We start from the raw sequence: 15158 nt of genomic DNA, 5'->3' as shown, positions 1-15158 counted from the left end.
TCTCCATAGATGAGGACCTGCTCCCTTTATCAATATAATTCACTACATCCTGTTTGTAATTTCTGTTTATACTCGACCTGAGTTATTTCCTCTCAACACAGGTCCTAGAGATGAAGTTTGGGCTGTATGTGGCCCATGAACTAAAATAAATTTGGTCAATATGCTACAAAAAACAGTAAAATCGACAATTTGCAGTTATAAGGGAGACTTGCCAGGCAGCCAGTGGAGGCTACAGCATATTTACAGAACAGAAATTAGTTTAAATTTGAGGTGTGCAGATCATATCAGTGTTTTCACCCTGGATTAAGAGCCCAATAAAATAGTAAAAGACAGTATTTTGTGTTTTGATCCTCCCCACTAACAGATGAACAGTCAGGCAGCAGTAATTCAGACTGTGGTCAGGAGGAATCCATCATATTAGAGGTGATTCACTGTAACTGGACAATATCTGAGATGTAATTACAGTTAATATCTGCACCATAAACCTTGTGACAGCTCAAGATTGATATGGGAATGTGTCTGTCTCTCCACCTGGGACCTCCCTGCTTCCCTCCACTCCTCCTCCAGCCCGTCACCTAACTTCCGGCCACTCTCCCTCCCTATCAGCCTCCCTCCCTCTCTATCGATCTCGCCCTCATTTTCATGCACACGTTAAACCGGTTCAGTGTCACTGTGTGTGAACCGTGTAAACACTCCCGTCGGGATTTGGGCTCCGTTTTACAGGATTTGGGAACCGCGCGTGTGAATCCGTTTTGCTTTGCGGCTCCGCCCGGTGTGCGGTGCGGACTGACTGCTCACATCTGAGACTTTTATTGGATTGACCGACAGCGGCGGGAGAAGGACTGGTGTTACCCCCCACACAGGACAAAGAACACGGGGGGAAATTAAGGAAGAAATATCAGAGTGGAAGAAGAGAGGAGTGAAAATGGATAACTGTCTCCTCACACTCGTCTTTGGTCTTTTAATGCTCGGTAAGAAACGTTTCTTTGACTGTTGATAGCTAATTAACTCAGATACGTGTCGGCATTCTCCAGCTGGGAGAACCGAATGTTGAACCCTGTTTAGAAATCTCTCAATTTATTCTTTACTTGCTTGTCGGCTTACGTACACACCTTGTAAAAGAACAGTTAAAGCATTTTTAGCATCTTTAACACCTACTAGCTAGTTCGGCATACATCAAATCCATCAAGCAACACTTTATTTGAATAAATTTTGAACCTTTTCAAGTGTTTCACACTGCTAGCTGCCGCTGCCCACTGTGTAATCTGAAGGAAGAAGTTCGGGGGGGTGCAACAAGCCAGCCGATTCAAAAAGTTGAAATTTAAGTGAATAGGAAGTATTGGATAATGCATTGCATAATGCCGAATTGAAAAATGAGTCCAATGCATTGATAAACATCAATAAGCTATGTTGTCAGAGATGTCTACATGTTACGACAAGCAAAAATGCCAAATATGCCAAGTTGTTAAGGGGGGTTTGGCACGACAGTCTCTCCCTGTGACGGCTCCGGGTAGATTTCCCTCATAGCTGGCTCACTGTGTTGAAACTGCTAATGTAATGAATTCTTTTCGATGGATGACTCATTATTCACCGAGATTAAGGTTAAATAAAACACAAGCACAGCACTGGGACGAAGACATGGGAGAAAACTTCCCATTTTCCCATTTTAACTAAAATGGGAAACAGCAGATGTGTGACAGTTCTGCTGTGGGGAGGGGACATATAGTGGAGAATAAATACTTAAACACTTTTTAAAATGACAATCCTAGCTGGATGTGTTAGTCTCAGTCCTGTTCAGCCTCATTATCCAAAAAAACCCCTGAACTTCCATGAGGACCAAGTGGCCAACATGAGGTGACCAGCTCTGACAAGGTCCCATTAGTCCGCCTGGAAGTCAAACTGTGCTGGTCATCATGATGAGTCTTATTATTTGCCTTGTCTTCATACCAGAGTCAAACCAGGCTGACTAATTAACTGACTGGTTTGAACCAAAGGGGGCCAGGCCAGTGCTTAGTCATTATCCTGTTTTCACCACAGAGACAAACCAGGACTTGTTCATTGGCCCACCTTGGGGCCAAATAAGGCTAAACATGACCTAACAAATACTGAAGTTGCCATATGTTTGAGAGCATTACAGTGAATGCCATAGAGGCTCTCCTGTGAGTGTGTGTGTGAGGGACTTGGCTTAAATTAGTGCAGTGTAAGATGATCAAATGTCGTCAGCTCTCCTGTGGTGTGTGTTTCTGTAAGTGTGTGTGTGTGTGTGTGTGTGTGTGTGTGTGTGTGTGTGTGTGTGTGTGTGTGTGTGTATTCTGACGCTGCAGATAGGCAAGTGGTCATAGTGTACAAATTACTTCCCTTAACATGGATTCAATTCGCATGTCTCAGCTAAATTATAAAATGCATTTACTGTTACACACAGCAATGACCTGCACAGTTTTGGGAACAGATGATGCACACTTACAACTGAAATGTTGCCATTTATTATGCAGTCTGCATGTCTTACAATCCCAGATTTTGCCCTTTATGTATGAGAAATATTTTATGACCGTTGGGTCAGGCCAAGAGAGCAAAGAGCTGTTCAAAGAAAAGTTAAAGTTGAAGAGAACAGTGTGTTTGTAGCATTTACCCTGTGAAATTTGAGGTAGAAACATTTATGGTCAGGACCTTCAATCTTAGTACAGTCCAATTAAATATGGATCCATTTCCTGTAGGCTGATAGTGTATCAGGGTCTAATAAATCATAGAGTTAATCTTTAAATCTTAATTTGTGTTGGGGGTTTTTGTTGCGTGATACTGTATTGATTCTCAAAAACACTTTTTTTTGATTATTTACAATTTTTAATATTTTTTAATTTGTTTACCTACCTTGCTAGCTCTTTAATTTTTTTAAACTTCTTAATACATATAATGGTGTATACTTTATGGCAGTTTACCCAAAATTAGATTTAAGAAAACTTCAATACATTACCTTGCTTACAGCATTGCAATATATATAGCAATATATTGACTTGTACCCCGCTGTATCGCGATATGTATCGTATCGCCAGACTCTTGCCAAATTACAGCCCTACTCTGGTGTCTCATGCTTTACTTACTGTCATGTTTCAAACCAGTAATGTCACAAGATGAGATACTGAAGTGCCGGGACAAATACCACAAAGACCAACTGTCATATCTTGACAGGTAATATCTTGACTATGTACAAGTGCTGAACAACAACGACAGAAGATGTAGACTAAATATTAATATACGTTTTCTTGGCCACAAAATCTCATGAACTCACAGTGCTTTGCGTTTAAGGCGGATCATTAAGGTGAAATATAAAGTTGATTTAATGTAAGTGTTGCTAATGAAGTAGTGCATATTTAACATAGGATTAATTGTGTTTTTTTTTTGTTTTGTTTTTTTACCATGGTATTTAATTGTGTATCAAGAATCATGGAATTTCAAGCATAAGCTAAGCATCATCTGGCTGTAGCTTTATATTTACCGCTCAGACATGAGAGTAGTATCAAATATCCTCATCAGAAAAACTGAGAGTACAGACAGGAGGAAACCACGTCCTGTCTCTGCCTCCAGCTGGCGCTCCACACATGCCTGCCCAGCCACAGTGACATAAAAATGAGCCACTGTCCACTTTTTTTTTCCAGATCCTTGACTTGATTATTAAACTTTGCGGGTGTCTTCAGGCTCCGCTGGCTGTGCAGTATTCCTTCCAGGAGAGACAGGCGGGCTGGATAATTGAGTTTGAAAACCATAAATCTCAGCAGCTGGCCAAGAAAATCTCTTATTTTTCATGATGAATGGTCCTATCACCTCTCACCCACAGGTGTACAATATATGATGGTCATTTTGTGGTATGGCACAGCAGAAATCTTATTGCGCCTTTGAATGCACAGAAAAGGACTGTGCAAAATGCAGAGTGTAGCTGGGCTGCTGCGCCTCAGACATTCTTCATGCTTGATTTTCTTGAGTTGAATGAATCACTTTGTCGTATTAGCTTGAAATACGACCACAGCCCCTTTGGTAGAATTATAAGTGTCATACTTGTTAGACGTCATATGGCTTGTACGTGTTAAATGATTCATTAATTCACTGTTAGAATAACATTGTGGCTGACAGGAATAAATCAGTCTCTGGTTTATCTGATAAAGATTACCTAAAGCATTTCGACCGCTCCTGACAGAGATAGTAAACAGAAACAGAAACATACAGTAGGTTTAATGTGGCGTGTATTTCATCGTGACTTGTTACTGACTAAAGCAGAAAAAGGCAGCAGAGAAAAGCTCGCACTCAGCAGGCTCACACACATAACACCAGGCCAGCTGCCAAAAACTCAAGTATTGATGGAGTCTCTCAAGTATTGATGGACCATACAAGCACAGGACTTGGTTATGAAGCACTTTTTTGAACCCAAGGCTGATCCGAGAACAGATTTTTGTTAGGAAGAATAAAGGAGAAGATATCTGATTTTCTACAGAAACCCTTTTTTTTGTTGACAGATTTCAGTGATGTCTTATGTAAAGAGTCCTACAAGACCTAAGAATAAGTTAACGAGACCAGTTATACAAAGAATATGAGCAAGCATGTGCTCCCAAACTTGATAGTTTCTGATACGTGGTCAATCTGGAAATCCATCGGTAAAAAAACAAAAACCAAAAACAATTGCAGAATCTGTCTTGAGAGATTAATACATGGTAGATAGATAGTACTCCAGATATGCTGAGGCTCCATACTCAAAATGACTACATGTCAGATTTTCTAAAGATGGTTTCTAATGATTAAAACACTACTTAAATTACTGGACAGTTAATCACTATTAAAGGGTGACTTCAGTATTTTTCAACTTGAACCCTATTCTCTGATTTTTTTGTGTCTGAGTGACTAATGGGAACAAAAGTTTTTGAAATTGGTCCAGTACCGAGCGAGTGCCCTGCAGCCAACAGCAGTGAAACAGGCTGCAATGTAATCCCTGTGGGCAATTGTGCACCATCAATTTACGCCAACTAAAAGTGTTTTTGCCACTGACAGGCTCAGATTGTTGTTATAAATGTCTTACAACATTATGAAAGGATCAGTCACAAAATCGTTATCGCCAAACCCACCGGACTTCATTCAGTCTGGTTACAAGTGAACTGCTGTTCGTTTGTGGTGAGAACACCGATCCGAACCAACTGCAGTCACATTACGCATTGTTTGGGTTAAACATGAGCATGTTACAGTCCTGGAGGATTATTAATGTGCACCTCCTCCTGTACTGCACATCCAATGCATCAAAACATTGTTTTCTAGTTGGAGCCGCGCCTCGTTTTCAAACTGTATGGTTTGACTAAAATGAACAATAACAGCAATATAGTCCACGATAAACAGCACTAAAATCAACCTGCGTAGTTGTCCCTCCATTGTAGTGCTGCAGGATTAATCTAATCGCAATCGCGATGTCAGGCTGTGCGATTACATAACCGCATAAAAGGCTGCGATTTGCAATTTAATGTAAATAAATGTTAACGTGTGTGCCTGTGAATGTGACTACCTCTCCTGTAGTGTGTGGAGTTTGTTGACATCACGCCCACAAGCTATCCTGGTGTGTGCAGCACGTATGGTCAGGTGACCAGCCGACGTGCAGCAGTGACCAACATAGACGCTGAAGAAGAGCATGAGCACGACCAAGAACAGGCTGAGTTGGTGGCGAAAAAAATGCAACGTCTATTACATGGCGATACTTTGGATTCAGGTACGGCGACGTTGTCAGGTCAGGTCAGTGCCCCCCTAATATAATATAGGGGAAACACTGAATCAAGCAAGAAGACTAATGATACCATTTATGTATTATATTGTAATCGCAATCGCAAATCATGATCTTGTCCACTCAAATCGCAATCGCACATTTTTATCAAATCGTGCAGCACTACTCCATTGTGACATTAGAAAGTGTCACATTTATCTTGCAAGTGTACTCTTCTTCAATGTTTTGTTAACTTCCTAGATTTTTCCCGCATGGAAATTCTTACCAATCAAGAGCAGCTTTCTCGTGCAAGGCATTTTATCTGGTCCACTTGTGAATGCTGCCGTGAGAACACGAACCCACTCTAGGCAATTATGCAAATTGTAACAAAATTAGTCCCCGATTCAGACCAAAGGACACAACTCTAGGTCTGAAAGCACCCTTAAATAAGCATTAATTTTGTCAGCGTAAAACTCACTTTATTTAAAGTCGACAAAAGCAAAATAAAACTCACAAAAACCATCGTGATTCATTGTTTTATGGTTCCATCAATCACCAACTCTTTAACCGTTAATTAACCCAGTTAAATGTGACAGAAGCCTGGCTCTATACACGCTAAAATTACTGTTTATTTACATGGAATCTGGTGTGTTAGGTGTTAGTGATTTCGGGGTTGTTTCTGTTTAAACAAAAATGATCTTACTTTTTAAATAAAAGGTCTTTCTCTGTGGGGATCCTTTCCATAATGTTATCAGAAACTCATAATAAGAATCTGAGCCTGTCAGTGGCAGAAAGAAGCAGTTTTGTAGACATAAATTAATGGTGCTCACTTGCCCACTGGGATTACATTGCAGCCTGTTTCACAGCTACCGTCTGCAGCCCTCTCGCTCAGTAATGGACCAATTAAAAAAGTTATTTTTCCTATTAGTACTTGGACACAAAACATGGGAAAGTAGGGTCCAGGTTGTAGAATATTGAAGTTATCCTTTAAGTATAAAAATATTCAGGCAATCATCTTTATGTTAAGGTAAATATCATAGAAGTATGATGATGAATATAACAATGTAAATCACATTGTTCTTCAAATATTTTTAGAATATATAAAATCTCCAGGAGTAATGCATGCTTTCCAGAGAGAATGCAGTTATTGAACTCTTTCATTAAACCAAATCATTAAACCAAAATAATGCTGTTTGTAATAACTATTTTTCGCATTTAAAGAAAAATATGGATTATAACATTTTGAGTTTCATATGCCAAGTACAGTAAGTCAAAGTTGAACCAGGAAGTCAGTCTGTAAACTGTAAAGAATATTTACAACAGACAGTTTGAGTAATTAATTATTAATTTTAGTTTTCACATTGGATTTTTGTTATAAATAAGTTTTGCTAACCTGGGGGTTTCTTTACAACCTGTCAGATCGTCTGACTCCTCGTGTTTCTTGACCTGTTGGACTTATTTTTAGAGACGTTGCATTGCTCCAAATGTGCTCAGCAATTACCTTGGTATCAGTGTAACCTCGGAGACAGACGGAGCAGCCAAGAGCAGTGAAAGTGAACTTCCATTCGTTAATCTATTAAGTAATAACAAGGTTTATTTCTTGGAACAGTAGGGCTCTCATTTTAGTTCAGAGCGTCAGACTGGATTTATGAACGCAACAACCTCTCTATCGTTTTTCCAACCCACTTTAGATAAAGCCAGCTGCGTTCCCATGGAAACTGCACACCCTGCAGTCCAGTGCTGGGTCTAACCTGTGTAAAGGCAGCAACAGAAAGTTTGCTGATCCAGGGCTCAACCCTCCCATCAGCTACCGCCTCACACAGAACCTAATTCTGTGTAAACCCTGGATATAATATCAATATATTGCGGGGTCTTAGTTGGTACCAAAGAAGTGACACATTCAAAAGTCAATACCTGGCTGTACTTTGAGTGTATCATTTTCTCCACAGTGAACATTGTATTGGGCAACCTGCCAAGAAACAGATAGTGTTCAGCTGGAGTTTATTAACAAACCCAGCAGCATGCAGCATCTCCACCTTTAGCTGATCTCAGACGTCAGAGGTGTGTGGCAGCCTGCAGCCAGATTCCTCCAACCAGGAAGTGTCAGTGAACCAGCAGTCAGACTCGGCTGTGTTGCTACACGCTTCACTCAGCTGGAATGTCAGAGTTTTAAACTCAGCTTTGACAGAGGGAGAAAGTAAACAAGGTGGTTTGATCAAACCAAACCGTACAATCTAACCAAACAGCGCCAATTATATGATAAACAATGGAAACTAAATTTCAGCTGTGTAAACTTCAGTCTCTCACTGTTGGTTTCAGTTTTTGGGAAATGTGCTGCAGCGCTGACATATTTAACCTGTGGTTGGTGTTTTTGCCAAATAAAATATGTGGGCATGCGTGTGCAGAAATATGTGGACATGAAGAGTGTGATTCAGGTTGTAGCATCGTCATCATCATCATTGATACTGTAACCCTACACAAGCTGCAACAAGCCCTGTGAGAGTCTGTGTGTGTTAAAGCAGAGTCATTGTTTCTAGAAACCTACAGTGATTGAGATTGGTAGTCCATGTGAGTTTGGGTCAGATTTGTCAATGTCATATTTCAACCTCCCATATATAAAACTCAGCCAGTGAGGCATTTTGCTTCCTGCTATGTATGTTACTGCTTCAGTACTGACAGGGCTTTCAGCCTATTTGTTACTAGTCTTTAGGCTCCTAGTAGAACATGACAGGGCTGTACCGAATAGTTTAAAGCTTCATTGATAAGGTTAATTGCATGTCTATTCATTCTATCTTAACCTGGTATTTCTGCACAGTTGCTTTCAGGGAAATTATGACATTAGAAGTGTTTGTGCTTAATGAATTAGCCTATGTGTTTATGGTACTGAGTCTGCACATATTTTCATTATCCATTAATCTGCCCATTATTTTCTGGATTGATAGTTTTGCCAATAAAATGGAAGAAAATAGTGAAATGTGCCCGGTATAATTTTCCAGAGCCAAAGGTGATGCCTTCAAATAATATGTTTTATGCGTCAAAAAGTCCAAAAATCCAAAGTTTTTCAGTTTATTATCATGTTTGACAAAGAAAAGCATCAAATTCTGACATTTAAGGAGCATGAAACCAGCAAACGTTTGGCGTTTTTGCTAAAAAAAAAAAAAAAAGCTAAAAAACTTAAATAACTACAACTATTATCAAAATTGTTGCCAGTTAATTTTCTGTCAATTGATTAATTGACTCATCGTTGCAGATCTATAACTAGAGTTGTTCTAGATAGTTCGAAACTTCATAATGTTGACATTGGAATTCTAAATCAACATTTGAAAACTGCACAGCATCTTTTATTATTTGTTTTTTCGTTTTCTTGCATGGTCATAGTATAACCTGGTATTTTTGCACAGCTGCTGTGAGGGAAAATATGACATTAGAAGTATTTTTGCTTATTATGAATTATTTTTCATACAATAGCAGGGCTTCAACTAACTAATTTGCCCATAACTTTCTCAATTAATCATTTTGCCAATAAAATGTCAGAAAAAAGTGAAACATGCTCTGTGTACTTTCTCAAAACCCAAGGTGACATCTTCAAATGTTATTTGGTTTTGTCCGACCAACTGTCCAGAAATCCAAAACTATTCAGTTTATTGTCGTATGTGACAAAGAAAAGCATCAAATTCTCACATTTATGGATTCATGAAACCAGCAAATATTTGGCTAACTTTCTGGCATTCAAACAATCAATCAACTAATTGTTGCACCTCTTTATGATCATGTGTGTCAATGATAAATATCGAAGTACTATAACCGCTTACAGAATGGAGAAGTCTCTGACACGTGTGGGAAATTACCAAGAGGAAGTAGAAACAAACATAGGGCAAAAATAGTGGAAAATGATAGAAAAAGAGGAAGCTGTCTAGACAGAACAGTTTCTATTGATTATCTTACTGAAATAGGTGTCTTCATCTTCTAGACTCATATTCATATGTAGCCTATCTTTTATTCTGCAGTAAAAGTAGTAGCAGGACAGAAAGCAGAAAGATCAGGCTACACATACATTATATTATTTGTCAAATAAGATTCCAGTGGTAGTGGTGTCGGATTGTTTCCGCCTCGTGTGATCCAGATATTTCAGATAACTCCAGAGCAGAGAGTTGTAGTGCAAAAGACAACATTTATTGAAAAAAGATAGGTGTAATCATTTCCAAAATTCACAGCATGTTTATATCCAAATAAATATTCTGCTTTATCCATGTTTGTTTGTTTGAGTTCAGTATTTCAAAAACAACATTTTTGAGGTCAAAAAATCTTTTGCTCTGGCACGCACTGGTTTTAACAGGGAGGTCCAGCAGCAATCTAACAGCACCATAAATCCCATTTATTCACTGAAGAAGGTTGATTTAGAGAACTAATTTAATCAGATGAATCACTTTATTCAAATTGGGTATTTTGTTCAAGGATTTTTTGGAGGGGGGGTGATAACGTCGTAAAATATGACGACAGACATTCAAAGCTTTATTTGAAGCATCAACAGAAGCTTCGAATGTAGAAGAAATGAAATGGAAACTGAAATATGTGAATGCAGCCTATTCATTCTGTACATCTTATTTTATAAGACTGATATGCTGTTACATATGGGTGTGGATGTACAACACTAAGTATTGATTTGTCTCAGCCTTTAGAATAAAGATAAGAGGGGTCTTGCTTTCTAAAGATGGGCCGCCAAAACAATCCATAATTTGTTTCTGCTTGTAAAAGTTTTTGTAAAACTAAAAATAGCAACTCTAAACTATAAAGCCGCAATGCTTACTTAAAAGGTCATCATTTTCTGGTACTTTTTGAATATATATTATATTCTCTCCATCCCTGAAGGTGGATGCTTGGCCCGGGTGGTGACGGTGTCCCCTGGTCCATTAATCCGAGTGGAGGGTCAGCCGGTCTCCATCAGATGTGATGTCAATGACTATAGCGGACCTCGTGAGCAGGTGAGTGTCTCTTATGCCTACCACATCTTTCAGAAAGACAAATCACAGGTTTAAAGGACAAAGCTGGTGATTTTTTTGTACCAAATTTTGTCCACAAAAAGACAAGATCCAAAACCTGATCACATTTTATGGTTAAAACTTGTTTATTTATGATTAATAATGTTTGTAGTTTGATATGGCAACAAATTTGACCAATTTTAGCAACAGTAACAAGCTTGTTTGAAGACATTGGGACTTTAGTATCGTCTCATTTGAAGGCACTGGGACTTAATTATCATGACAATGATTAGTTTTTTATACCTATTGGGTCGTACTGATCCCAAATAGCAAGAAGAAATTCAAAATGTATGCCAAACAGAAGTTCGGGTCTCAGGAGGATATGTTGGTCTTTCTCTCAATATCACTCAGCTTCAAGCCCACTGTTTCCTATAAATATATCTTCTATAAAAAAAAAGGTTTAGTCACTTCCCAAAATAACTGGGCTCTGTAGTTTTTAGCAAACGTTACTCAACCACATGTTGACCATATGTCTGACTGTCTATATGACAAAAATGTGCACATTACAGCTTCAGGTTCGTCCACCCGTTATCCCGCTTGTATGTCCCAGAACTCCCTGCAATTAGAGAGCAGTTTAATTGTCACGTGAGTGTGTTTTAGTATTCTGTTTTAAAGCACATGTAGGGAGCTCCAAATGGATCATGAAATAGTTATATTATATTCAAACCTGTTGTATAAAACATACATCAAAAGGATTGGGATGTTGGTAAGTCATGGGAATTGAACCACTCGCTTTTGATTTCTTTTCGACAGAGTTTAAACATGAAAGGAGGCAGGAGAGTGTGAATGTCCTCTTGGTAAAAATTTATGGCAGTGTGCCCTTTAGATTTTTATATTTATGAAATATAAAGGGAAATTTTGACCAGAAACATATAGATTCATCCTCTGAGGCTACCAGAATCATTAGTTACTATCCTCTTCCTGCTTTGGTGTCATATAGCCGACGTGGTGATTACTATTATCCTGTTCTGTCCCGCAGGATTTCGAGTGGATGATGTCCAGGGAGGGGAACGCGCAGAGGACGAAGATAATCTCTACCTTTGATGCCAGCTACTCCCACCCGTCGCTCAGCAAGCGCGTTGCATCCGGTGACATCTCGGTGGTGCGACTCGAAGACAACGAAGTGGAGCTGAAGATAGCGGAAGTGAAGGTGCTGGACGCCGGTTTCTACTGGTGCCAAACGCCGAGCACTGACTCCGTCATCAGCGGCAACTACGAGGCTCAGGTCCAACTCACCGGTATGGGAGTGCAGTGTGTGTGTGTTTGAGTTTTGTCCTTTTGTCTGTTTCAACTAAGACTTTTAGTCTCATGATTTAAATTCTGATTCAAAAGCAAAATTGAAAATTAACGTTAATAATTTTTAGCAGCATGTAAAGTGACCAATGCTAGCTGTCTTTGCTGTGTTTTACTGTGTGTGTGTGTGTGTGTGTGTGTGTGGGGTGTGTGTGTATGAAGCTAGCAGGCTATGATGGTTCATTTAACAGCTATCCCCATGACTTACTAATGCTCTACTGACCATGTATATCTCCTCCCTCTCACACACACACACACACACACACACACACACACACACTCCCACTGGTTTTAGACAATTACTGGCTCATAATTTGGCTTTCACACAGACACCATGCACACCTCAACACACTCGTGGTGGGGAGCAGATGTCAGGTGGGAGTACTTGGCTTGTGTCGCACGAGGGCCAGGGAGAGAGAGGTTTGGGCAGTGAAATGAAGAATATAAATATGGCATATAATGATAGCACTCCACAGGGACAAATGTTAAATTCCATGGGCTATAACGAGCGGGAGAGTTATTGGTTGGCATTATTTTCCTGACCATCATGTTGGAGGAGAAATGCAATTTACAACAAAATTTAGTTTCTTTATCCATCGTGTCTTTTTTCCTTTACTTGCTATAAAATGTAAAAAAACACATCAAGTATTAAATTTCATGTTGCTCTGCATTTATTTTGGTAGAGCTTCAAGATTTAGCCAATATTTTAAAAGACAAGCCTATTATATGTGGAATAGAATCTAAACATTTCAGCAAAAGCATAAGAATAACTTCGCTTAATGTGTTTTACTTTCAGGCCAGCAATTATTCAAGACATTGCAACATGTTGTTTGATCACTATCTGTCAAATCACTTGTAAAATGATGATCACTACATAGCACCTCACTGTCTACTTTAGGAAACCACCTTCACTTGAGTAGAAAACGCTTGTTGACATGAAATCTGATTTTATATTCAGCACCATACCGCGAGCAGCTGCTGAGGACCTGCACAGCAGGGAGGAAATATAACTAAATCATCTGCATATAAAACACGCGTGATAATAAGATTACACCAGAAACGCCTCACGCTTTACGAGAAGTTAACTGCCTGGACATGTCGTCCATTTGCAAGTCAAACAAGTCGGAGATAATGCACCACCCCTGCGTGAGCCCACTAATGATTAGACAAAAATCAGACGCAGCACTTCCTCATCCAAGCCTGTCTCACTCTACAAACTTGAACGGTCTGATAAGCATTTTAGTACACCAGGGAAATACGCTTCAGCTTCCTGGTTTGCACATTAATCCATTAAAGTTTCTCTCATTTATTTTAACAAAGTGGCATGCACGTTTAGAACAAGCATCGGAGCAGTTTTTAACTCAATTAAGAACCCAAACCAAACTTTCCAGCCTTGAACCACAGCGTAAAGGCCTCAGGCAGGTTTACTTTACTAAGACTCGAGGTGTTTTCGTACCAAACATTTCTGGGACCTCCTGAGAGGATTTGCCCACAGGGGAGCTCCCCTGAGAGCTACAGAAGTTCACACCTTTAATTGCTTTCGTTCTGTTTGCATTCACACAACCTATAGACCCTTTTAGTGCCGACGTCACCATGACATCAGTTTGTTAGCTGGAGGTAAAACATCCAGAAAACGCCTAACGTAAGCCTATCACTGCTTGCTGTTAGTTCTACAGATAATGGAGGGGAAGTTTCCTACAGTCATGCCAACAGGTCTATGGTCTAAATTGGTGAGAACATGACCTTGATGGTTTTGCTGCCCTTAAATCCAACCTCGACCCCTGATTGTTTCCACGTGTGTCTGTTTACAGAAGAATGTCACCATCATTTTAGCCGACATGATATCAGAAAAAAACAGCAGGGTTTTCCCGACCATTTTAAGACTGGAGTGCAGCAAGTCCCCCTTTTTTTCCTCTCCAACCCCGCCCATATTCCAATTCCACTGCTCATCTAACAGTTATACTTGCATTTTTCAGCTATTATTATGTTATTATATTGGTGGCATAAAATGGTCTCAAAATGACAATAATATTGTTTATCGCAATTATTTCTGTGACAAAATATCATCCAACAAAAACAGCAGTGTTAGACCTATTCATCAATGTATATTAAACTATTAAAAGAAGATAACAGTCCACTAGCGAGGGTCATTAACACTGCAGAATAGATTCACATATCTTGAAAACAAAGAATTATTGTCTGAAATAAGCGCTATGAAATGTGTTAGCGAATAAGATTGTAAAAGCTGGAGGTATTTTCATGCAAATTATGTAATACAAAACTAAATTCCCCATGTTTTATGAACTAATCCCGTCATTATATCTCACAGTTTGGTTGTAATAGCTGGATCTTGGTTAATATTTGAAAATATTGCCTCTAGTTATTTGACCTCACTGAGAGCAGTAGGAAATTCCCTCGCTCTGTTGACGGCTCATTTTGCCACATTTGCCACTCAGGCATACAGTGGAGATCTGTCCAGAAATTATTTTCTTTTCGCATTGGAATCATCTACAGACTTTTCTGTGTACTGTTTTAATTTGGACTATTTTCTGACACAGAAACCGCGGGGAAGAGAGAAACCCATATTCAGCATTTTCCTTTGAATTTAATTGAGTTTTTTGCTCACAGTTATCCAGTCAGTAATTACACACATATTTTGGCAACTCCATTCGTTCAAATCCAGTGTTACCCCGAGCCCAAACACACACCATGTTTAATAATGACATTTCCTTTTTTTAGCAATGAAACATAAGAAGGGTTTCAAGAGCATTTTGTGCTCCGAACCCCCAAATTTGAGAGATGAAGACATAAAGAGGAATTGTCTGACAGCGGGTTAGTTAGCTCCATAATGCACCATCATGTTCAGCTGCTCTCTGCTTCCCAGCATGGCTCCCCAGACACCTTGTTAAATTTAGACCTGAATTAACTAGGCAGCAGCTCTGTTTATGTGCGACAGAGATGGTGTCGTGTATATGTAGAGCATATGTATTAGTGTGTTTTGTAGTGTATGAAGGGGAGAGTGTTTGTGTGTGTGAACGAGACGGTAGTTAACAGAGATGACGAGTTAGATTTCTTGCCGGAGGGTCTATACCAGTCGA

The 15158-nt window shown here is 39.4% G+C and overlaps 1 protein-coding gene across 1 annotated transcript in view; it reads left to right on the top strand.

The window, feature by feature from the left end:
- The first annotated feature begins 606 nt into the window (after positions 1 to 606).
- The window catches only part of ptgfrnb (prostaglandin F2 receptor inhibitor b), an 83654-nt gene continuing 69102 nt past the window's right edge, over positions 607 to 15158 (top strand). The window contains exons 1-3 of the mRNA XM_050063358.1: positions 607 to 971; positions 10598 to 10710; positions 11747 to 12005. Of these exons, the coding sequence (XP_049919315.1) occupies positions 926 to 971; positions 10598 to 10710; positions 11747 to 12005 (418 nt within the window). The 5' untranslated portion in view covers positions 607 to 925. The remainder of the gene's footprint in view (positions 972 to 10597; positions 10711 to 11746; positions 12006 to 15158) is intronic.

This window comes from Epinephelus moara, chromosome 15 (genome assembly GCF_006386435.1).
Source record: "Epinephelus moara isolate mb chromosome 15, YSFRI_EMoa_1.0, whole genome shotgun sequence".
In the NCBI taxonomy this organism is placed as follows: domain Eukaryota; kingdom Metazoa; phylum Chordata; class Actinopteri; order Perciformes; family Serranidae; genus Epinephelus; species Epinephelus moara.
The sequence above is the reverse complement of the archived record's forward strand: the minus strand, read 5'-3'. Positions and strand labels throughout refer to the sequence as shown.